General features: G+C 42.0%; 1 protein-coding gene and 1 long non-coding RNA gene across 2 annotated transcripts; one reads left to right on the plus strand and one right to left on the minus strand.

Annotated features, from left to right (window-relative positions):
- The first annotated feature begins 365 nt into the window (after nucleotides 1-365).
- Nucleotides 366-1,869, plus strand: LOC141627592 (uncharacterized). Its single transcript, XM_074440828.1, has 4 exons — nucleotides 366-591; nucleotides 709-983; nucleotides 1,088-1,144; nucleotides 1,231-1,869. The coding sequence occupies exons 1-4, from the start codon at nucleotides 366-368 to the stop codon at nucleotides 1,867-1,869; spliced, it is 1,197 nt and encodes a 398-aa protein (XP_074296929.1).
- Nucleotides 1,870-3,459: 1,590 nt separating this feature from the next.
- Nucleotides 3,460-15,014, minus strand: LOC141633451 (uncharacterized). The gene is made up of 3 exons (XR_012538218.1): nucleotides 14,776-15,014; nucleotides 14,176-14,219; nucleotides 3,460-3,790 (listed from the first exon to the last, which is right to left on the minus strand). It is a non-coding gene; the product is annotated as an uncharacterized LOC141633451 (long non-coding RNA).
- Between the last annotated feature and the right edge of the window lie 8,470 nt (nucleotides 15,015-23,484).

Below are 23,484 nucleotides of genomic sequence, written 5' to 3' on the forward strand. Positions count from 1 at the left end.
AACGCTGGTTCCACCTACCAGCGCCTGGTGAACAAAATGTTCAAGTAGCAGATAGGAAAAACCATGGAAATATACATTGATTATATGGTGGTTAAATCAATGGAAGCTGACATGCACATGGACCTGTCAGATACCTTCGAAACATTAAGAAAATACAAGATGAAGCTCAACCCGTCCAAGTGTTCATTTGGAGTGTCCTTCGGAAAATTTCTGGGATACATATTGACGCAGTGAGGAATCCAAGCTAGCGTAGATCAAATCAAGGTAGTGCTCTAGTTAGAGTCACTCCAGAAGCCCAAAGACGTACAACGGCTAGCAGGAAAAGTGGGCGCGTTAAGCAGATTCATCTCACGAGCTTCAGATAGATGCAAGTTGTTTATGATATACTAAGAAAGAGCCAGAAGTTCGAATGGACGGAAGAACATGAGAAAGCATTCAAAGAACTCAAGTGCTACCTCAGCACGCCACCACTACTAGCCAAGCCAGAGCAAAGGGAGCCGCTATTCTTGTATTTATTGATCACTGAAGTTGCAGTAAGCGTCGTCCTGGTCAAAGAGCAAGATGGGATACAGCATCCAGTATATTACATCCGTAAGTATCTGCTTCCTGCAGAGACCAGGTACACATCCTTCTAAAAATTAGTTTTTTCTTTAGTCACTACTTCATATAAACTATGTCTATATTTTGAATCTCATATTATCTACGTAGTAACTAGTTATCCTCTGAAAATAATCATGAGGAAACCTGAGCTGTTAGGAAGAATGACCAAATTATCAGTCCACCTAAGTGGATATGATTTGCAATTTGAGCCCAGAACAGCAATTAAGTCTCAAGCACTGGCATATTTTGTGTCAGACTTTTGTCCTGCTACTCAGGCGGAGGCAGAAAAGAGGGTGCTAACGTTATGCGGAAACCAAGAAAGTGATACCTGGACCTTATACATCGATGGGGCCTCAAATGCCCAGGGAGCTCGTGTGGGGCTGGTCCTTCGGTCCCCAAAAGGAGATATGATGGTCCAGGCAGTCAGATGTGAATTCAAGCCAACAAAAATGAAGCAGAGTTTGAAGCTCTCATACATGGGATGTAGATGGCGCGGGGACTAAATGTCAAGAACCTGAGAGTGTACAGTGACTCATTACTAGTGGTAAACCATGTGAACAATGAATACGTGGCGCGTGATTCCAAAATAATAGCGCCATAGAGCATAAACTGAAATTCCGGTCTTTTAAGATCACCCAGATCCCGAGAGATCAGAACGTGGAAGCAGACGCCCTAGCCACACTAGGAGCCACTTTCAAACCCACAGAATTATCCAGCATACGCATCACCCATGTGCTAACCCCAACAATACAACAAGAGGAAGAGCAGGATGAACAAGAGAGGACAGCTCAAGCGCAGCATGTGGATGGGACTGGGATCCTAGTATTAGATGAAGACCAGCAAGTAGGCCCAGATTGGCAAAAGCCTTACGTAGAATGGTTAAGAGACGGAAGCCTCCCAGAAGATAGCAAAGAGGCTCAAAGTTTCAGGATTAAGGCCTCCAGGTTTGTGCTAATAGACAACGTGCTCTTCAAGAATCTTTGGCAGGTCCCTACCATAGGTGCCTTAACAAGGAGGAGGCCAGCACAATGCTGCAGGATATACACGGTGAGGGCAGATGAGGGCAGATGCCATGGACTATGTCAAACGGTGCAACTCGTGTCAAAGGGCAGCTCCAGCCATTCACCAACCAAGAGAACCATTGCATCCCATTATCTCACCATGGCCATTCATGATGTGGAGGATGGACATAGTGGGGAAACTACCCATGGCACCAGGAAACAGAATATACGTGCTTTTCATGACAGATTATTTCTCGAAATGGATTGAGGCAGAAGCAATGACTGAGGTAAAGGAGACCCAAGTTATATCTTTTAGAAAACTTAACATCATTTGTAGATTCGGAATACCATCCGAAATCATATGTGACAATGGATCTCAATTCGTATCTGATAACACCGAAGGGTTTTGCACACGATGGAACATAATGGTAAGAAAGTATGCTCCTTGGTATCCACAGACAAACGGATAAGCAGAATCCAAAAATATACCATAGTAGAGAACCTCACGAAAAGATTGGAGGAACTTGGAGGCAAGTGGGCAGATGAATTACCACTAGTCCTTTGGTCAGATAGAACGACACCAAAGACGGCAACAGGGCAAACGCCATTCAGTCTAGTATTCGGTGCAGAAGCCGTAATTCAATCAGAAGTTCTGGTACAAATACACAGATATGGGTGCCAGATAGTGGAGCAGAATCAGATTGAAATGGCCAGGAACCTGGACACAGTTGACGAACTAAGAGAAAGCGATCACATATGATTGGCATCATACAAGCAATCCTTAGCAAGGACGTATAACAAAAACGACAATATAAGGACCCTCGCAGTAGGGGACCTAGTGCTCAGAAGGGTGTTCAAAAACACCAAGAACCATAAGGCAAGTAAGTTTGCTTACAAATGGGAATGACCGTATCAGGTCGAAAGCATTGTTGGGAATGGGCCATACAGGTTGATGACCATGCAAGGTCAAATCCTGCACAAACCTTGGAACATTCGCCATCTAAAACAGTACTTTGTCTGACAAAGTGCTAGAACTTAGTGTACAAAGGACCTTTCAAAAGTCCATGAAGCAAAAAAAAAAAAATTCAAAAAAAAAGGGGGGGGGGGAGGTAATATATACTATACTTATTAAGTTATGGTTAGTTTTTCTTTCATTTTTGTTCTTAATTATTTTTGAATAATTGAGTCATTTAGAAAGCCAAGTAGTGCAAGTTGTGGCCTCCTGGATCCAGTCGTTGCCCTGGAACACCTTGAGATAGCACCAAGTAATTTGTGCTGCTTGGAATTTTTGTGCTTCTTGGAAGAAAGGTGTAATACCCGGCCTTTGTGGGACCCGTACTTAGACCTCAGGACATGTGAGAGGAGGTTTAGACCGATAAAAGAGCACTCGGAAAGGAAAGATAGCCTTATACTCACTACAAGAAAAAAGCTTTGGGCAACAAAAACATTTGTCGCACAAAGGGTTTATTTCGTTGCCCAAGCAGTTGTGCGACGAAAAGCAATTCGTCGTGGGCCCAATGCCCTTGTAGCATGTGCAACGATATTGTTGTTCGATGCCCATGATGTAATTTGTGCAATAAATTTATGTTGTTGCCCCCAATTAAGCATATGTGCAACGAAATGATGAATTCGTCGCCCATAAGGTGACTTTTGGGCGTCGACCTTGTTTGTTGCCCCTTGCTATATGTGCGATGACAAGAGTTATTGTTGCCATTTCTCAGCTACTTTGTGCAACAAAACATTTCGTTGCACAATACGTATTTTTCGCAACGAAATGGTGGTTTTGTTGCCATAATGTCACTTGTCCGCGTTCATGTATTTGTCTAGTTATAGCAATATCCTACGAAACTCGAGTCAATTCATTAAGCCAAATAAATAATTTTCTTAAAAATATAATACATACTTCGTACAATATGCTTCTTAATACATATTTCATCCACCTCAAATAATAAGGTTAATACATACAATATGCTTCTTAATAAATATTTCATCCGCCTCAAAGAAGTTTAATATGTCCCAAAAATAAAACCTTAAGGAGCTAAACATTTTACATCTAAGGCTTCGGCAAAAAGAATCCCATGCTTCAGTAGTAAACCAAAAAAGAAGCTTCAAATGTCGATACAACCTCCAACATTCCTTTTGCCCAACAATCCATGAAGCGATTGTGTAATCTTATTAAGTGCTACCACCTGAAACAATATATAAACCAAGAAGTTGAGGCTGGAAAACATTACAGAGGTAAAAGTAAGAAAGAGCAAAACGCAATGTCGTTAAATTAACAAGCCTCCTAAACCTCTTACATTACATAGTTAAAAATAAAAGAACCTTGAGCATTGAAATCGCCAACAATTATAAAAAGAATGGGTACTATTGATATGTGCATTTTATATAGGTATTTTATACTTCATTTACACGCATTCCAATGCATATTTAGTAGTGTTTAGCTACAAATGTCCCCCGAATTATCTACTTTGGTTTCTCTTGTCTTATTTGCAGGAATGAACCAAAGAGAAGCTAAATCAAGTTTAATACATGTCCCTATGCATGCATTTAGGAGAGGAGTTGAGTCGGAGCTTTAAGGCTACTATTTTGAGATGCGCAAAGAAGTAAGATAGCTAGGTGAGCAAAGAAATAACTTCAAATTACAAGTGCCAACTTTAAAGAGCCATATCTCGAGTTTTACAACTGATTTCAGGTGATTCTAATTGGAGATGAAATCTTGTCCTCTTAGATTTCCAACGCCACTGGAAACGCCATGTTTTCCATAGTGATGAAGAAATGGCAGCCGTTTGAAGTTCAGTGCGCGAAGCAGGAATTGTGCGCTGGAAAGTACTCGATCGACTACAATTGTGTTCGATCGACTCCTTTTTCTACTCGATCGAGTAGTGCCTATTTGATAAGTGTTCGATCGAGTACCTAAAGTACTCGATCGAGAGGTTTTAGCTTGGTTTTGCTCGATCAAGTGATATAAAAGTCCTCGATCGAGTAAATCTCTATTGGGCTCGGGCTTTTTCGCTTTAATTCTTTATTAGGTCAAATAAAATCCAATTTCTTATAAACAGGAACGATCTGACGTCATTTGTACGACACGATATACATTAATCTTTTCCCTTTCTCTCTGTTGAACGTTACACTACTTCTCTTTTCGGGATCTTAGTCTGTAATCTATTTCCTTACTCTCTCTATTTAATTCTCTTTTTCATTTGCAATGTTTATTTCTTCTTTATCTTTCGCTCTTATTTCCTTTATCATTATATCTAGCTAATTATCCCTGCTAGGATTTAGGGGAGTCGATGATTATTGTTAATTGTTAACTAGTTTGCAGATCTGTCATTGTTATTATGTCTCCGTTGTTTATCACTGCTCTTAATTGTAACTAGTTGATTGAATCGATGCAATTAGCTTATTTAACATTGGTAAGCCTTGACCTAGACCGGAAGGTTGGAAGGGGTAAGACCTGCAGTGAGCATTAGGGCACTTTAGTGAGGGCTGAAGCTAAGCTGTTAGTGTTTTAGGGCGACTTAAGACCGGAAGAAGATTTTCGTTGCCCCTTAGACCGATACAACTGACTGATCTGTGACCTTAGCTGCAATTGACAGATAATCATTGATGACCCGACATCCTAGTTCCCTTTTCTTATTGTTAATCTCTCTTTTTATTTCCTCTTGCCTTAATCTCTGTAGTTTAGTTAAATCAATTCAAACCCCCTTCTGGTGACTTTAGACAGACCGAGTTGACAATTAGATAGTGACCGCCTCCCTGTGGAGATCGACCCTACTTACTGCTAGCTTCTGTTAGTGTAACAAGGTATTTATTTTTGGTACCTGACGACGGTATCAAATTTTGGCGCTGTTACCGGGGAGGCAACTACTTTATTTACTTGTTTTAATTTTGTCTGTTTTTAGCCTCAAGGAATTTATTCCTCGAGGCCGTTCTCATCTTTTTCTTTAGTACTTTTTTTATAGGTCCTACAGGTCCTACCTAGACAGTTCTAGGTAAAATATCGTCAAAGGGAAGGCTTGAGTATCTTTGACCTCCACCTATGTTTCATCCTATGGCGCAGCACGTGGTTTACTGCGGGATATGTGGTGTTGCTGGGCACAATGCAGCTATTTGCATGGCAGAGAACGACGAGGTCTACGCGTTCAAGTACCGTAAACAAGCTAGCCATTCCACTGTAGTTGTGCCGCCACATCTACTTTATCAATGAGGCTATTAAAAGCCTCCATTCGTCTGGCCACCGCGACAACAAGCTCCTCCTCCTGATAGACAAAAAGAAGAGGTTGCGGAGCTAAAATCTTTGATCAAGACACTTGCATTCAAAAAGCAAGAGTATGATAGACATACGTACGCTCAAATCGATGAGCTTGAGTCTCAAATAGCTCAGCTAGCCGCTGAGACGAACTTTAGGCACGCGGAGAGTGTTCTTTCCCAGGAAGGACCCGAGTTGCCTATCGTTGCTGATAGTTTATATGACTCGGAGTACGAAGATCTATCCGAAAATGAAGCTAGTAATAGTGCTCGATCCAGTGGATTATCAGAGAAAACGTTCGATCGAATAGTTGATTCCACTCGATCGAACAGTTGTGTTGAGGAAGTCCTCGATCGAGCAGTTCACTGTGTTCGATCGAGTGAAAATCAGGAAGGAAGCTCTCGATCGAGTTCTATTTTTGCTCGATCGACTAGTTTGTCCAGTAAGAGCAATGATTTATCCTTTGGGTTTGTCTTAGATGAAAATTTTGACGACGACAATGGTTACGGTGAATCTCCCCTTTTCAAAGCTGAGCTGGATGCGCTTGAGGCTGCGATTTACGGGACGGAATCCACAGAGGAGGGTGACGAGAAGACAGCTGAGTCAGTGATTGCTCCGAGCACGGAAAAGGTAATATCTTCCTTTGTCAATGATTCTATCATTGAGAGCAACCAAACCGAGGTATTTAACGATAATTATATTATCATTTGTTTAAACAGTACATTACATCATTTGACTTATGCTTCGTATTTCAATGCTCTACCCCCTCCCAGTTGGATAAACAATTTAACGATTTTTCACCGTTCTTGTTGTCAGAGATTTATTAATCTGAAACGGTACCCTAGATTATTATTAATTGCTCCCGAGCTCCTTTATTTTGTGGACAAATTTAGGAGCTGTCATAGGAAATTTGTTAGGCTTACGTTTATACATTTTATTTTCCTATGCTTCTGTTCTACTATGGTGCTACTTAAAATTTTGTGTAGCACATGCGCAGTTATTTGATCGATTGCTGCGTGCCTTGAGCTGTTTTGACTGGGCTCAATCGGATTTGCTGACTGAAAGAAAAGAAGGTCGAGCTGGGACCTGTCTGAAACTAGCGCTGACCGGGAGGCAACCCGAATTTTAAGCTTTTAGTTGTTTTTGAACATATCAGTTTTTGTTGTGTGTTTAATAATTGGTCTTCTCGATCGAGCGCTTTACTTCCTTCGTTCGAACAGTTTTTTAGGCGTATTCTACTCGATCGAGTACTTTACCCTCTCGATCGAGTAGATTCGTTTCTAATGACGTTGTTTTGCAGCTATTAGTGACCTCCCATGTTACTGGCTGGTTTGGGGAGGTCCCTATTCGCATAATCTTGTAAGTTTTTCCGCATGTCCACTATCTCCTTTTTAGTTTGCATTTCCTTTCCCTATTTTTGGGTACAATGAGGGCATTATACGGTTTGGTTTAGGGAGGTTATGCATCCATATCTGTGTCTGCATTCATTTTTATTGCATTCCTGTTATCACGTTTAATTTTCGTATGTATTATTCTTTATTATTTCTTTAAAAAAAACCGTAAAAATCAAAAAAATTGCACATTTATTTTTGCATATAGGCTGAGTTAGAACGGTAGATTTCCGTGATGAAACTGCACATTAACTTGTCATTTTTACTTGAGCCTTGCATCTAATTGACAGTTATTAGTTTAATCATGCGCATATCTACGAGTGAATGTCAAAAATTTAGCTGACTGTTTAGACTTGACCTGATAAATTGGCAACCTACTTACAATTTCGGAGTTTTAGAGCTATATAACTGGTGACATTCATGATCGGTTCATGTAGGAATTTAGAGTAGTACTCCTTGCATAACATGTTTATCACTTTTGCACGTTTATGAAATTCGATTTCTTGTCAACTGCATACATTCGGGTTTGTGGTCTGTGTCACATGCAGGGAGGCGCTTGCAAATTTCCCTTTTTACATTTTCACCTATTTAGCTCCACTTAAGCCAAATTTAGCCTTTTTGACCCATTAGCTACATCTAAAACTAAGTCTGCCTAGTCAAGCTAGTTTAGTATGTCTTTTGCGGTATGTTTATTCTGTCTGCGAGTTTGGGCCGTGTGTATTGTTGGAGTTGGTGGAAAATAAAGGAACGGAGGATGAAAAGAAAAAAATGAAAAAAAAAAAGATATTGAAAAAAAATTATGAAAAAGGAAAAACGTGAAAGGGAAAAAAGAAAAAAAGAAGAAAAAAAGGAGAAAAATTGAAAGAAACACACGTGATGCAGGAGAAAGAAAAAGGAAGAAAGTTAGGAATTTTGTTTTGAGTTGATTTTAGGACCGTCTGCGTTCATTTCTATCTTGTGACGGTCTCACTGCTCCGTTTTATTCTTACATTTTTTTGAGAAGATAGTGTATTTGGATAGTGAGATGCGTGCCAGTGAAGGGCACTTGTGTTTATTTTTCAGTCAGTTGAGATTCGGATGGTCTTATATGGCCTTGTTTAGGAACTAGCTTGACGCTTTACCTTCACATTTCCATAATTTGTTTTGCCTTTTCTCACCTGAACCTCACTTTCCCATATCATTTGTAAGCCCTCAGCTGTGACGGACATTGTTGGTTGGACTGTATGCGTAGTACTTGAATCGTCTATCATTTTTGTTGCATGCATGTTATGTAGGTCGCAGTTTAGGTGAGTGACTGTATTCTCTTTCCCTCTTACATATAATTATTCACCCTTTGCTTCATGAGAGAAGAGTGACCATGTGAGAGTCCGATTTTGTTGGTCTTGCAAAGTCGATAGGTCAGCCTTGTTTATAGACATCTTATAACTCGTTTGCGTATTGACTGTTGTAGCTATAACTGTTAATTTTTTATTGCATTACATTGGTTTAAGTAGATAAGTTATAGCTAGCTCTGAGTTTTCTTTTCCGTTCTATTAGTTTTGCATATAGTTTGCTTGGGGACAAGCAAAGGTTTGGTTTGGGGAGATTTGATGCATGCATTTTATATAGGTATTTTATACTTCATTTGCACGCATTTTGATGCATAATTAGTAAGGTTTAGCTACAAATGTCCCCCGAATTGTTTACTTTGGTTTCTCTTGTCTTATTTGTAGGAATGAACCAATGAGAAACTAAATCAAGCTTAATACATGTCCCTATGCATGCATTTAGGAGAGGAGTTGAGTCGGAGTTCTAAGACTACTATTTTGAGATGCGCAAAGAAGTAAGATAGTTAGGCGAGCAAAGGAAGAACTTCAAATTACTAGTTCCTACTCTGAAGAGCCATATCTCGAGTTTTACAACTGATTCTGAGGTTATTCCATTTGGAGATGAAAGCTTGTCCTCTTATCTTTCCAACGCCACCGGAAACGCCCTGTTTTCTATAGTAACGAAGAAATGGCAACCGTTTGAAGTTCATTGCGCGAAGCAGGAATTGTGCGCTGGAAAGTACTCGATCGAGTACAATTGTGTTCGATCGACTCCTTTTTCTACTCGATCGAGTAGTGCCTATTTGATAAGTGTTCGATCGAGTACCTAAAGTACTCGATCGAGAGGGTTTAGCTTGGTTTTGCTCGATCAAGTGATATAAAGATCCTCGATCGAGTAAATCTCTATTGGGCTCGGGCTTTTTCGCTTTAATTCTTTATTAGGTCAAATAAAATCCTATTTCTTATAAATAGGAACGATCAGACGTCATTTGTATGACACGATATACATTAATCTTTTCCCTTTCTCTCTGTTGAACGTTACACTTCTTCTCTTATCGGGATCTTAGTCTGTAATCTCTTTCCTTAGTCTCTCTATTTAATTCTCTTTTTCATTTGCAATGTTTATTTCTTCTTTATCTTTCTCTCTCATTTCCTTTATCATTATGTCTAGCTAATTATCCCTACTAGGATTTAGGGGAGTCGATGATTATTGTTAATTGTTAATTAGTTTACAGATCTGTCGTTATTATGTCTCTGTTGTTTATCACTGCTCTTAATTGTAACTAGTTGATTGAATCGATGCAATTAGCTTATTTAACATTGGTAGACTTTGACCTAGACTGGAAGGTTGTAAGGGGTGAGACCTGCAGTGAGCATTAGGGCACTTTAGTAAGGGCGGAAGCGAAGTTATTAGTGTTTTAGGGCGAATTGAGACCGGAAGGAGATATTCGTCGCCCCTTAGACCGATACAACTGACTGATCTGTGACCTTAGCTGCAATTGACCGATAATCATTGATGACCCAACATCCTAGTTCCCTTTTCTTATTGTTAATCTCTCTTTTTATTTCCTATTGCCTTAATCTCAGTAGTTTAGTAAATTAATTCAAACCCCCTTCTGGTGACTTTAGACAGACCGAGTTGACAAGTAGATAGTGACCGTCTCCTTGTGGAGATCGACCCTACTTACTGCTAGCTTCTGTTAGTGTAACAAGGTATTTATTTTTGGTACCTGACGACAGTATCAACTATACAAGTATTTATTTCTCAACATTCATCAACACCTTGAACAAGTATTTCCTTCCATATAGGGGCTAAGTGTGACGATCCGCACACTTGAACCCTTAGATTTATTTATGCTTATATAATTTCATTTCCATTGTACATTTGTAGTAAGTAATTTCTTAGTCTAGCATAGTTTTAGAATAGCTTTTCTTTCCATGAATAAGTATATCGCTATTCTGAACTAAACTTGTAAAATCAATGTTTCCTGCTACCAGGATGTAAATATCAAATTTCCCTCTTTAGGGAGTACTAGTGAATGAAAATCTACTTCCTACCTTGTGCCTTCGTATTGCTTGTTGTTGCTTTGTTGTGAACGTCTCTTAGCCTTCACTTTACTAACAAGCCGTGTTTGTGGGATCGACACTAGGATCCTGACTCACACCCCGAGACCCGAGTATCGTGCTAGTGGGCGATCCCTCACTAGTACGAAGATCCTTGTCGCTTGCATCTTGCCTTGAGACGGGCAAAGGTGCGCGCCACGGTCCGGCAAAAGTAGCGGACCGTGACATTTGGTATCAGAGCCCGGTCTTCGGAAGGGTTCCTGCACGCCGCATTTGTTCATCGAGATCGAGAAAATGGGCGAAACAGTCGAGGACCGAGTGGATGCCTTAGAGGACACAATCGACGTCAAGCTTCCCAAACTCGAGGACATCGTTATGCGGATGGCCGCGAGCCTCGAGGAGTTGCAGAAGATGGTTTGTGACCTTGAGACGAAGGTGGACGGGATGAACACCCGCATCGAAGCGATCAGTGGTGCGATCCCCGATGATCGGGAGGAAGAGATCAATCATCTGCATCGAAAGGTCGAGATGTTAGAGAACACTTGCGCCACGCTCGTGAAAGCGGTGGCCAATGACGGGAAATCTGTGGGGAGCCATAAGGTGAAGGCACCTCCACCTCGTGCCTACGATGGGGCGAGGGATTCGAAAGCGGTCGATAACTTTATCTTCGATATGGAGCAATACTTCCGAGTAAGTGGGCTCGACGAAGACGCGGAAGTTGTCACGGCAAGCATGTATCTAGTCGACGATGCCAAGATGTGGTGGAGGGCTAGGTACAAGGAAATCGATGCGGGCACGATTACGGTGACATCGTGGGCCGACTTCAAGAGGATCTTGAAGGATCACTTCTACCCCGAGAACACGGAGTTTGTTGCTCGGAAGAAGTTGAAGGAAATCAAGCACACCAAATCAATCCGGGAATATGTGAGGGAATTCTCAGCGTGCATGCTCGAGATTACCGAAATGTCCGAGACGGACAGGACATTCGAATTCATTGATGGGTTGAAGAGGTGGGCACAACAGAGGTCATGAGGCGTAATCCCAAAACTCGTCTTGGCCATATCGGGCCGCGGAGCGCCTGCTCGACTTTCACGGGGAGCGAGAGGCACCAAGAGTTGTGGCACCAACGGGGAATACTAGTGTGTCACAAAGTGGGTACAATGGACAAAGGCCACAAAACAGCGCCATTTCAGTTGGGAACAGTCGGTTCCGCTCACAAGGAAGTCAAGCCCAATCGGCGAGCACTAAAAACTCGCCCTCAAGCTCGTCTTCGAAGGCGGGAAACTCTACTGCTTCCACAACGAAGAGACCGTTCGCGTGTTTTGTGTGTAAGGGTCCTCACAAGATGGCCGATTGTCCGAACAATGCGGAGTTCAATGCCATGTTCAAGAAAATGCCGAAGGGGGCTCAAGAACGTCTTGATGGGGCGTTGGCCGACTATCACCAAGAGTGTAATGAAGACTCGAGTGATGGTGAAGACCAACCACGGATGGGCTCACTTCAAAGGATCAACGCGATGGGGAAGTACGAAGATTCCTCCGCCAAGAAATCCAACGGGCTCATGTACGTGGACTTGATGGTGAATGGGAAGGAAGCACGAGCCTTGATCGACTCGGGCGCCTCCCACAACTTTGTTACGAAAGAGGAAGCTGATCGGTTGGGGCTAGTTACGGGATGCTAACACTGCTGAAGCCGATCAATGGGAAAGTGAGACGCGTCCAAGGAGTGGCTAAGAAGGTCGCGGTCCAAGTGGGTGAGTGGGCGGAGCTCGACTTAACCACCGTTCACCGGATGACTTCAAGTTAGTACTCGGGATGCGCTCTTTGAAAGCCTTGGTAGTATTGAAACCGAGTGACGGATCGATGCTACTAATGGGGTCTATCGTAGTGAAGACGGTGAGACGGCGACGAAGACAAGGGTCGACATCGAATTTCGGCTATGAGGGTGATACCGACGCCGAAACAAGGGATGCGACCTTGGAGAATGCCTAAAGGTTCGGTGGAGCCGAGGGCGAACAAGACCCAGGCTAATTACGATGCTAAGTGGCCTGGGGGACGAAAGAAGAGTCTACCCCCTCACCGAGGAGTAGACAATGAGGGCCGAGATGCCCAAAAAAGTAGGCCTCGTATCATCAGGGGGCCGCGTCGATGTGCTTGAATCGACGTCCTGGTTTCTTGCATGGGTCACGACCCAAGAGATAAGGCCTCGTACCATCAGGGGACCGCGTCGATGTGCTGAATCGACGTCCTGGTTTGCGGGTCAGTCGACCCAAGAGATAAGGCCTCGTACCATCAGGGGGTCGCACCGAAATGCTGATTCGGCGTCCTGGAGATCTCACATTCCCTTGAATGCAGGTGCTGAAGTGACGAGAGACAAGATGAAGGTCCGTTGGGGCCAGTACTTGAAGGAATCCCGAGAGAGGACTTTTCAAGCAGCGGCAAAGTGGACTTTCCCGAGAGACAAGGAGCACGTGGTGGACTTGGAGAACATGATGTTCGGCAACAGATTAGGTGGGGGAGAGTGTGACGATCCGCACACTTGAACCCTTAGATTTATTTATGCTTATGTAATTTTATTTCCATTGTACATTTGTAGTAAGTAATTTCTTAGTCTAGCATAGTTTTAGAATAGCTTTTCTTTCCATAAATAGGTATATCGCTATTCTGAACTAAACTTGTAAAATCAATGTTTCCTGCTACCAGGATGTAAATATCAAATTTCCCTCTTTAGGGAGTACTAGTGAATGAAAATCTACTTCCTACCTTGTGCCTTCTTATTGCTTGTTGTTGCTTTGTTGTGAACGACTCTTAGCCTTCACTTTACTAACAAGCCGTGTTTGTGGGATCGACACTAGGATCCTAACTCACACCCCGAGACCCGAGTATCGTGCTAGTGGGCGATCCCTCACTAGTACGAAGATCCTTGTCGCTTGCATCTTGCCTTAATACGGGCAAAGGTGCGCGCCACGGTCCGGCAAAAGTAGCGGACCGTGACACTAAGCATATAGGGCACTTATGCTCATTTGCAAACTCTTTCCGAAAAAGCACACAATGGTTGACACACGCATCAATCGTCATTTTCCTGGATGCAAGAGGAAGTCTTCCCCTAACTCTCCTCTTACAATTGTCAAAAATGGGAAATGGCAAATCCAAAACAAGTCACCAGATAATGTTTATTGACATATCAAAATTGACCCACATACAGAACATTATAGACAATTTCCCAAATTAAAGCAAAAGAACCTACATTTCATTTAAAAATGAAAGACGCCCCGAGAAAGTCATAATTCACATAGCACTACAATACATCTTACACTTAATTAATGGATCACATAAAAAGGGAGACAATTTGTAGCTACTAAAATTAAGGAACAACAAAAATGTCGTCAATATAAGCCAAAGTATCATACACACAAGTAATTTAGAAAGGACGTAACTACTCTTATTTCCTGCATCTTTTATCCTCCTCATCTTTCCTTTCCAAGGAACTAGCAAACATAAAATTACCACAAAAAATAAATCAGATTAAACTTGGAATAAAATTAACAAATAAGAACTAACCTGCTGCTAGTTGATTCTTATAGACAGTTAAATCGCCAAGGTGCCTGTAACATTAGCACAAATCAGTTCACCTCACCAAAGTTCGGACCTTAGCTCAAGAGGTACAACTTGTCAAAAAGTTAAATAATTAGAACTTGCAAGCTCCAATTTTCATTGCTTATTGTAGAATGAAGGCTACGGTCAGAAATTTGACTACAACAAATGAGCTCCACATACACAAATAAATCGCAAAGGTACCAATAGTCGAAAAATGGACAAAAAGTAAGACAGATGAGGATAATTAGGGGTTCGTTCTTCGCTAAAAGTAACTGTAAGTATCAGTAGTCAAATACTAGTAATTTTATAAACTAAAGAACACATCACAATCAACAAAAAACTACTAGTAAATCCTTATGTTTGACGCAATGATCAACCTAATTAATAAACAAAGACAGAGTGATTATTTAAGATAACCGCAGCCGCAAGAAATGAGAAGACTACAAAGAAATGGTTAATCATACAATAAGGGGTCCTTAGCACAAACAAATCAAATGATTGATTCAAAATCAATCAGATTCAGAAATTAGGGTTAATAATTTTGGGGAAAATTAAAATAAATACCTCGAAAACTCTAGTTTTGGTAGTGAACAGACACTAGATAGGCAGCAAGGGGTTTCTTGTGTGACCATAGGATGCAGACGTACTCAAATAGAGAGAAAGACGGCGGTGGTTTTTCCTAATTTCTGAACAAAATCTAGTTTTGCTGGAAAATTCTAATGAAATGAAATGGGTTTTTTTTGTTCAGGGAAATTTTAGGGTGAGTAGGAGTGTGGCTGAGACTTAAAAGTTGGGTGTTTCTCAATTTGTTTTTAAAATTTTTAGGGAAATATTAGGAGGGAAGTTTTTGCGCCTTTTTTTTTCGAGTAAAGGCAACAAAATAAGTAATTTGTAACACATGATATCGCTATAGGCAACGAATTTTTGATGTCGTTGCCCAAACTATAGAATATAGGCGACAAATGACACCATTTATTGCCCAATAGTATATTTGGGCGACAATAGTTTGTTTTGTTGCAAAGACATTATATATGGGCGACATAACTTAGGTCGACGCCCATATGAACATTATTGTGCGACGAGCAAATAATTTGTTGCCAACACTGAACTCTTTTGTCGCCAAAAACGATTTTTCTTGTAGTGACTGGACCCGAGCCTAGACCGATTGGTGTTGCAGCGGATCGAGTGGGTCTACTCGGTCAAGTGAACGGTACACTCGACTGAGTGAGTTCACTCGACCGAGTGGAGTGCTAATCGGCCGAGTGACTCCACTTGATAGAGTGGACTCGGCAATCGGCCGAGTGTCGCTACTTTCAAAACACGGGATTTAATCCCTTTCACCCCTAACCCTAAAATCATTTTCACCTTTCTCCTTATCTCTCCAAACTCCCTCCTCTCCCTCAAAACCCTCACAAACACCTTCTACTTGGGGTTCAAGCTAGGATTTGAAGATCTACCACCTTCCTCCTCACCTCCTTCACTTAGTAGGTAAAGATCTCTCCCTTTCTAGTCTTTAAACCCTAACTTTTGGGGGAATTCATCATGGGTGGTTAATTAGCAATTAGTAAGTGTATTTGGGGGTAATTAAGAGGTAGTAATAAGGGGCTTTGTAGTATATATTAGTATGGGATGCAATGTGATAGTTATTATGTAATCTATGTAGGATGAGACGGTTCTATGAGATGGATGCTTGGTGATTTCGCCTAGCTTATGGATTATGTAAAAAGGTAGGTTAATCCTACTCGGTTTCAATAATGTGGTGTTGTTTATGTTGATGTTGTAGTTAGTTTTGCATAATTAGGGCATTTGCATTATAACATGTTTAGTGGTAATCACATTATTAAGAGAAATATTATGATATGTTTGGTTGTGGTTTATGCATTGGTCATTATCATATATATTGGAGTTGTTGTTGTTGTTGTTGTCGCCATCGTTGTTGTTGTTGTTGTTGTTGTTCTTTTTATTGTTGTTGTTTTTGTTTTTGTTTTTGTTTTTGTTGTTGTTGTTGTTTTTGTTTTTGTTTTGGAGACGTAAAACGGTTGGGAGACCGTCTTACGCTTGAGTTGCCTCTTGGAGCTTTCCACTCCAAGAGGGATGTGCACATTAATGGCTTGAGTTAAGAGGGACGCGTGTGGTGGAGACACGACGTCTGGCAGGGGATCCGGTTGGCTTCTGGACCCGGTACGTCTGGGCGTCTACCGGTACCTGTTGTGGTTGTTGGTATGTCTGGGCGTGTCCCGGTACCAGTGTGGTGGTCGGTATGCCTGGGCGTGTCCCGGTACCGTAGTGGTGGCGGTGGTGTGTTGGTGTCTCATTCACATTAGTAGTCATATTGTATGTTCACACATGAGTCGTGTCATCTTTTATTTATTTATTGAAACTGACGTTTGTTGTGTCTGTGTGTTTGTCACCTGTCTCTTTTGGGGTGGCTGTGTTGATCCATATGATGTCCTTTGGTCATATAGGGAGCAGGTTAGGTACAGATTTTTGGATAGTGCGCGGGAGACGGGACGAGCTCGATGAGTCACGAGATGGATATCACTAATTAGATGAGTATAGTAGCCATGAGTTGTATTTCATTCATTAATTAATGGTTTGTAATCAGCAAACTTGTTATTTACCACCTCCGGAAACCGAGAAGGTAACATCTCCCAATTACCTTGGCCGGGTAAGAAGGTAAAATGAACCTAGGTGTGTCTAAGAAAATGAACCCGACTTGAGTACGATAGGAGATCGGTTTTATATGAGTGGGCGCCCTCATAGCAAAACTAGTGCTTATTTCCTCGACTGGTCACCACGTGGGTAGTTAAAGATATAGGTAAATGCTATATGAAGTTACATGGTTGCATGGATGTTTGATTTACCATGAGCGTTTGTATGTTGCAGTTGTTTCTCCATAATGTATGAATGTGTATGGGAATTGGATGCTAGGTTAATATGAACAATATGCTTGGAAACAATTAGTACACATTGGTATGTGAATTTTGTGTATGATTGGTGAAATATTTTGATAGAATAGTTACTTGTGCTACGAAATCTTACCAAAATGGTAAATAGGATGACGTATGAATTAACTCGGTGAGTCGTCAGTTGCCGGTTGACTCCCGAACCTCCTCTTTGTATTGCAGGAATTTCATTGTCCTATTTCGACTCGAAATTTCGAGCCTTAAGCAACCACTCTACCGACTATGAGTCAATACTCGACCGAGTGATGGTGCACTCGACCGAGTGGGACTGATACTCGACCGAGTGGACTACTTTCCAGGAGGTGGGAACATTCTCGAAAGCAGGTCACTTGCCCGAGTAAACTCCCACTTGACCGAGTGAAAGTTAACTCGACCGAGTGAACTTGCCACTCGATCGAGTGGAACTGGGCTGGGAATTACACGGGTTTAAATCCCCTTTTTCTTGATTCCTTATCTTTTTCATATCTCATTTTCACCTTATTCCAACAACACCAAAATTCCTCTAAAAATAATTCTAGAACTCCATTTTTGGTGATTTGTGTAACACCCCCATATTCTGAGGAGCCTTAACTAGGCCTTCCTTAGCATATAAGGGCGTTACCATCTCGGTTGCCCGAGGTAAGTAATCATCAAAAGTCGATAAAGAACAACTATAGTTATATTACAAGCATGACAACCAACTTAACAAAATAAAGGTACAACTCATCGGCTACACTCTATTACTATCAGAACTCGTGAAGAATCATCCCTGCCCGGACTCCAGCTATCAACGACATCAACACCTGCTAAGACAGACTGCTCACCATAAAGGATCACGGCAGACACATAAACAAACAAAACAACCACACAAGGTCAGTAATTGGGGCAAGACTCAACATAAACCGACAACAATTATCAATACATTACAAACACAACCAGTCACACGCAATCACACCCACTCCAATCAATCTCCATCACCGATCGTCTCTTTGGACCAGCCACACGGTGGGGGACCGCAGCCGTACCCACCAAATCCCCGCTCATCATACCGAGCGATAACCCTATCCCATTAATGTGCACATCCCCTCCCGTGGCGGGTTCCACGGAGGGCGAAACTAGGGCGTGAAGCCACTCCTGCAAGTGACTCCACTCAGCCGAGGACGCGCCTCGAGAAACAGAGACAAACGATCCGCAGATACCGCAATACAACAACAACCAACAAACTGTATACACCAACCGACTACCGCATATACGCTGCCACACAACACAACCACACTACAACAACCAAGACACAATAACCGACACACTAAACCATCCACAGGAACTGAGTAGGCGAACCTACCTTTAAGCGACTGCAACGATTCCACGCTCATACTTGCAAAACTCAGCAATCAAGCAACACCTATACACATAACACAACCATCTATCACTACCAAGCAAACCCTAACTGCAAAGACAAGGATACTGATGATGATGACGTCATACCTACAAGAAGAAACCTGGCAAAGGACCGCTACCCAACTCAAGCTATGCTCTCCTAAGGCACAAGGACCTTCAAAGCCTTCCGTGGAGGTTATATGGTGAAGGGAAGGGAAAGAGGCGACCTAAGGATCTGAAGAAATGAGGCGGAAATGATTGCGGATATAACAAAACGCGATTATAAACCCTCGCTGAAAACACGATACTCGATCGAGTGGCCCACCTACTCGATCGAGTGTCCCCTACTCGATCGAGTATCAAAGCTACTTGATCGAGTAGCCTCTACTCTATCGAGTACCGCCCCTAACTCACAATATAAGATCACTTTAGTACGTACTTCTAAGGACCATTACCACCCCCGAGGTCGGTCAACGCTGGTCAACATGTCTCTAAAAGGGCGGGTATTACAGTCTTTCCCCCTTAAAAGAACTTTGTCCCCGAAGTTCAACTCACCTATCTCAAAGCACAAGACACGGGAACAAAACGACATCACTACTCTTTCGACATAGGTCACTACTCCCCGAAAATACCATCCTCCATGTCATCATCATCAACTGTCTAACGCTCCATATAGATCGACCTTTAAAAGCCACTACTTGAAATATCAACCTCACAACACAAACCGGCACGACCAACGATTACCCACACATTATGAGATTACACTATCACTAGCAATAACCATCAACACAAACCAAATCCCATTAACACAACTATGTTACTCGGTGATACGATTCTATTCCAACACATGACATCACAATTATCTCTTTATGACCGTCTTTTAAAACATACTATCAACTTTTACTTCGACACACGAATTACTCAACGAACCAACGCAAACAATTACAACTTCATACCAGAAATGTAACCAAAGTAGAAGAAACCTTATAAACAAACAACAAAATACTTGCAATATCGGCCCTTTTATTTTGCGACATTACTCTTCCCCTCTAAAAGGAACTTCGTCCCCGAAGTTCACCGCCAAATCACTACACATGTTATGTACTACTTACGTCTTGACACATATATCTAACTCATATCATTCATTATTGACATTACTCATTAATTAGACAACCATTAAACCATGAAAAACGTAGGCAACCGTATTCAAATAACTAGCCACCATCAAGACTGCAGGTATATATCATTTGAATTTGTAAATATGGAAGGAAACACTTCCGGTGAAATATAACTAGTAGACATGACGGATGTAAAATGAATGCAATAAGAAACACTTACCACCTCACTATTCGTTACAAATACGTATCTAAAATCCAAGCACGACTTCCAACATATGAAATTAACGATTCAAATGTGTTACTAATCATCAATAACCATGTTAAACACCAAACATGTATTCATATAACCATTAAACAATTTTAATTTTACGAAAAGTTCCTGTAACAGTGCTACTCGATCGAGTATATAGGGTACTCGATCGAGTGCCTGCTACTCGATCGAGTGTCTTGGCTACTCGATCGAGTAGCCCTGAGATCATAATACCTCATATCTGTTACACCTGCAGCTACTCGACCGAGTATGGGGTACTCTGTCGAGTACCTACAGGTCAAAATCTTGAAAATTCCTGTCATAACACCGTATATATACATAAAACGTCACTGAAACACGAGTCGGAGTAACAACCGACCTCCAAAATCCTGCAAGTAAGTTCAAACTAAACAAATCCGGCCTTATGACCATCCGTACAAACCACAATAAAAAGTTCTAACTAACAACGACTACCATCGTCCAACACCATCAACCATAAACAAGGATAAAGAAAAGGAGTATCACTCCTGTTGCTGCTGCTGCTCATCCATCATCGCATCTCCACCACCATCCCCTCCCGAGGTGCCTGCTCCCGATGACCCAATACCCGCATCAACCCCTGCCCCAGCTCCCGGACTCACATACCATGGGGTCAAGCCACCAAAAGCAAAGGACTGTGGTGTCCCCCAGGCTAACTGATCCACCCCGTAAGAGTGGAAAACCCCACTATAGTCCCCAACTCCGCTCCACCACACTGGATGTGGTCCCTCGGTGCCAATCCCCTGAACATACGCCATCTCATGCATGTTCCGGAGTGTAAAGGTGGATGACACTCTCTCTGCCAAGTAGCTCGAACGCGTCTCTGGGGTGTCGAGGTAGGGGTAACAAGGAAAAGGGTGCTGCTGCGGTGGTGCTGCCGGCCGTGGTCTAGTCTCAGCTGTCCTCTCCCTCACTCGACGAGGTCCTCTCCCCAACCTGGGTCTCTCCTCCACCACCGCCACATTCTCCCCCTTCTTCGGCTCGGACATCACCTGAAGGATCGTGTCATCAATGAGGTACGTCTGCAACTATCGAGGTACATCATCATCCTCCTCCTCCTCATCGAAGTCAACAGCCACCACCACCGGATCTAACGGCTCTATCGGTGGGAGGTGCTTAGGAGCCGGGATCTTCATCCAGCTCATACCCCACACCCTCCAAGCTAGGCTGCCATCAGCTAAAGTTCTCAACCATTTCAGGTCGAGGTAGTAGTCTCTATCCATCATAGGCACCGGTGTAGATAGAGGCACGTACTCCGAAGAAGCCTCAAAGGAGGCTAGCTTTTCAGCTAGCCGAGTGGCGATAGCACCACAACTCAGGTACCGGGTGGTGGAAGTAGCCATCAAGACCAGGCTAGCGCAGACCATAGCGGGAGCATTAAAGACCACCCTCTCGGTCCGCTCCGGGTTTAGATAAGACATCAAAAGAAACAGTTCATGATTTTTCAGCTTACTCATATCCGGCCTCTCGTAAAGGAGGTTTGACAAAGAACGAAGGAAGATCCTCAAAGCAACATGTTGAACATCATTAATCAACATGTTGCTAGAGGTGGGAGCTGGCTTTCCGGAAAGACAAGGCATGAGTCGGTAGACACCGCACTCGGATGGGATCTCACTGATGGAATCCTTGGGAGGCTTGGCCAACCCAAGGTGAGAAGCAAAAAGGTCCATGGTCAACACGAAGATCGTGTTCATCAAACGAAACTCAACAGTTTGTGCAGCTCGCTCGTAATTAAACGAGATCAGAAACTCTAAAGTCAGAAAAGGGTAAGAATGCTTCCTCAACCGATATAACCCCATAAACCCCAAAGTCTCAAAGATGTGACGGACATCCATCTCAATTCCCAAGTCCTCAAGAAGTGTGGTATCCACACAGCGGGTAGGCCTCATTTTGCGTTTCTGCAACACCACAAATCGCTCTCTTTGTTTAAAGTCTACAAACACCACTGAAGGGTATTCCGGTACCGCGGGTACCACGGGTCCACTACCCTCTCCAACTTCGGGCTTTGAAGCCCTCCCCCTCTTGCTCTGACGGGTCCCTTTGTTCAGTCTCGGCATCTGTTTCAGCATACGGTTTAAACAAACTTGCATAGGTACTTAAAACACATAATTTACACAATTGAACATTGAATATACATCTAGGTACACACTTTCACCAAAAAATCCCAATTGGATACATAAATTCAGCTTATAGTAACTCAGACGATCTTTATAGCTGTAAAAAGTTTAACATAATAAACATAATCTACTCGACCAATTCGGATATCATGGCATGGCTCAAATGCTACCTCATGTAATTACTTGATAACATGTGAAATATTCATATATGGTCATAGAAAGGCAACTTAAAACATGTCATCATCAACTTTCAACATTAGAAGCAAACAACTCAATTAGACTAGTCAGACGGTCTCTACAGCTATAACGATTTTGACACATTCCTCAAGAGTTAACATCGCCACTACTAATTTAAGAGTTTAACACTAGCATATACATTCATATCCAACCCAAAACCTTAGTCAAAGGAAACGAATTTCAATTTGGGGCACTTTTAAGACGGAGTTTTAAGGCAAATTTTAAAGTGAAAATTACCAAAATCCAACTTCTAACATAACATATGTAACATATAGTACTCAATTTCATCATCCAACATATATAAAACAATCAAAAATCAATTTTGATTTTGCAAACCCTAGAAAATTCGTCCCCAATTTTGCAATTTCTACTCTATTTTTAGCACAATTAACATCAATAATCACAAAAGGGAAGCATATGAATCACATTACAACGATTACAAGCAATTTTTGTCCATATGAATCGAAATTTTTGAACTATTCTATCATTCTAATAGATTCAAAGTGATAAAACATGTAGATAGGGAAGAAATTCATACCTTGATTAGATGGAAAGTAAAATAATGCAATTAAACAAGGAAAAACAACCCAAATCAATCACTACCACCACAAGATTATGAGAGTTTTTGAGGAATTTTAGAGCTTAGGGTTCGAATAAAGGAGAAAGAATGAGAGGAATAAGAAGAAATAAGGGTTTTAAGAAACCCGTAAGAGCCTCTGTACTGTAGCCTACTCGATCGAGTGCCTAGGGTACTCGATCGAGTGCCCTCTACTCGATCGAGTAGGTGCTATTTCGTCGAGTATCTGCAGAAAATTTCTACATTCCAACGTCATAGCTTCCTAACTAGATCGAGTGAGGTCTACTCGGTCTAGTAAGCACTCGCACTCGGTCAAGTAGAGTTGAGTACTCGATCAGAAATACAAAATTAATTGAAGATTCCTGCAAAAACAATATCGCGTGTCGATTCCAAACCAAGTTCGGAATTCACCACTGGTTACCGTACCTACTTCTATATCATCATTATTATTTAAACATATAATACCGACTCATCATATCAGATTCATATCATATCACGGTACAACAAATTCACACAACACGGTTTACCTGCTACCGAGTCATTCGTATACACATTTACGTCACCATATCATACCTAGGCTCGTCTCACCACATTGCTAGCAAACTTATGCTCA

The sequence above is a fragment of the Silene latifolia genome, chromosome Y (genome assembly GCF_048544455.1).
Source record: "Silene latifolia isolate original U9 population chromosome Y, ASM4854445v1, whole genome shotgun sequence".
NCBI lineage: Eukaryota > Viridiplantae > Streptophyta > Magnoliopsida > Caryophyllales > Caryophyllaceae > Silene > Silene latifolia.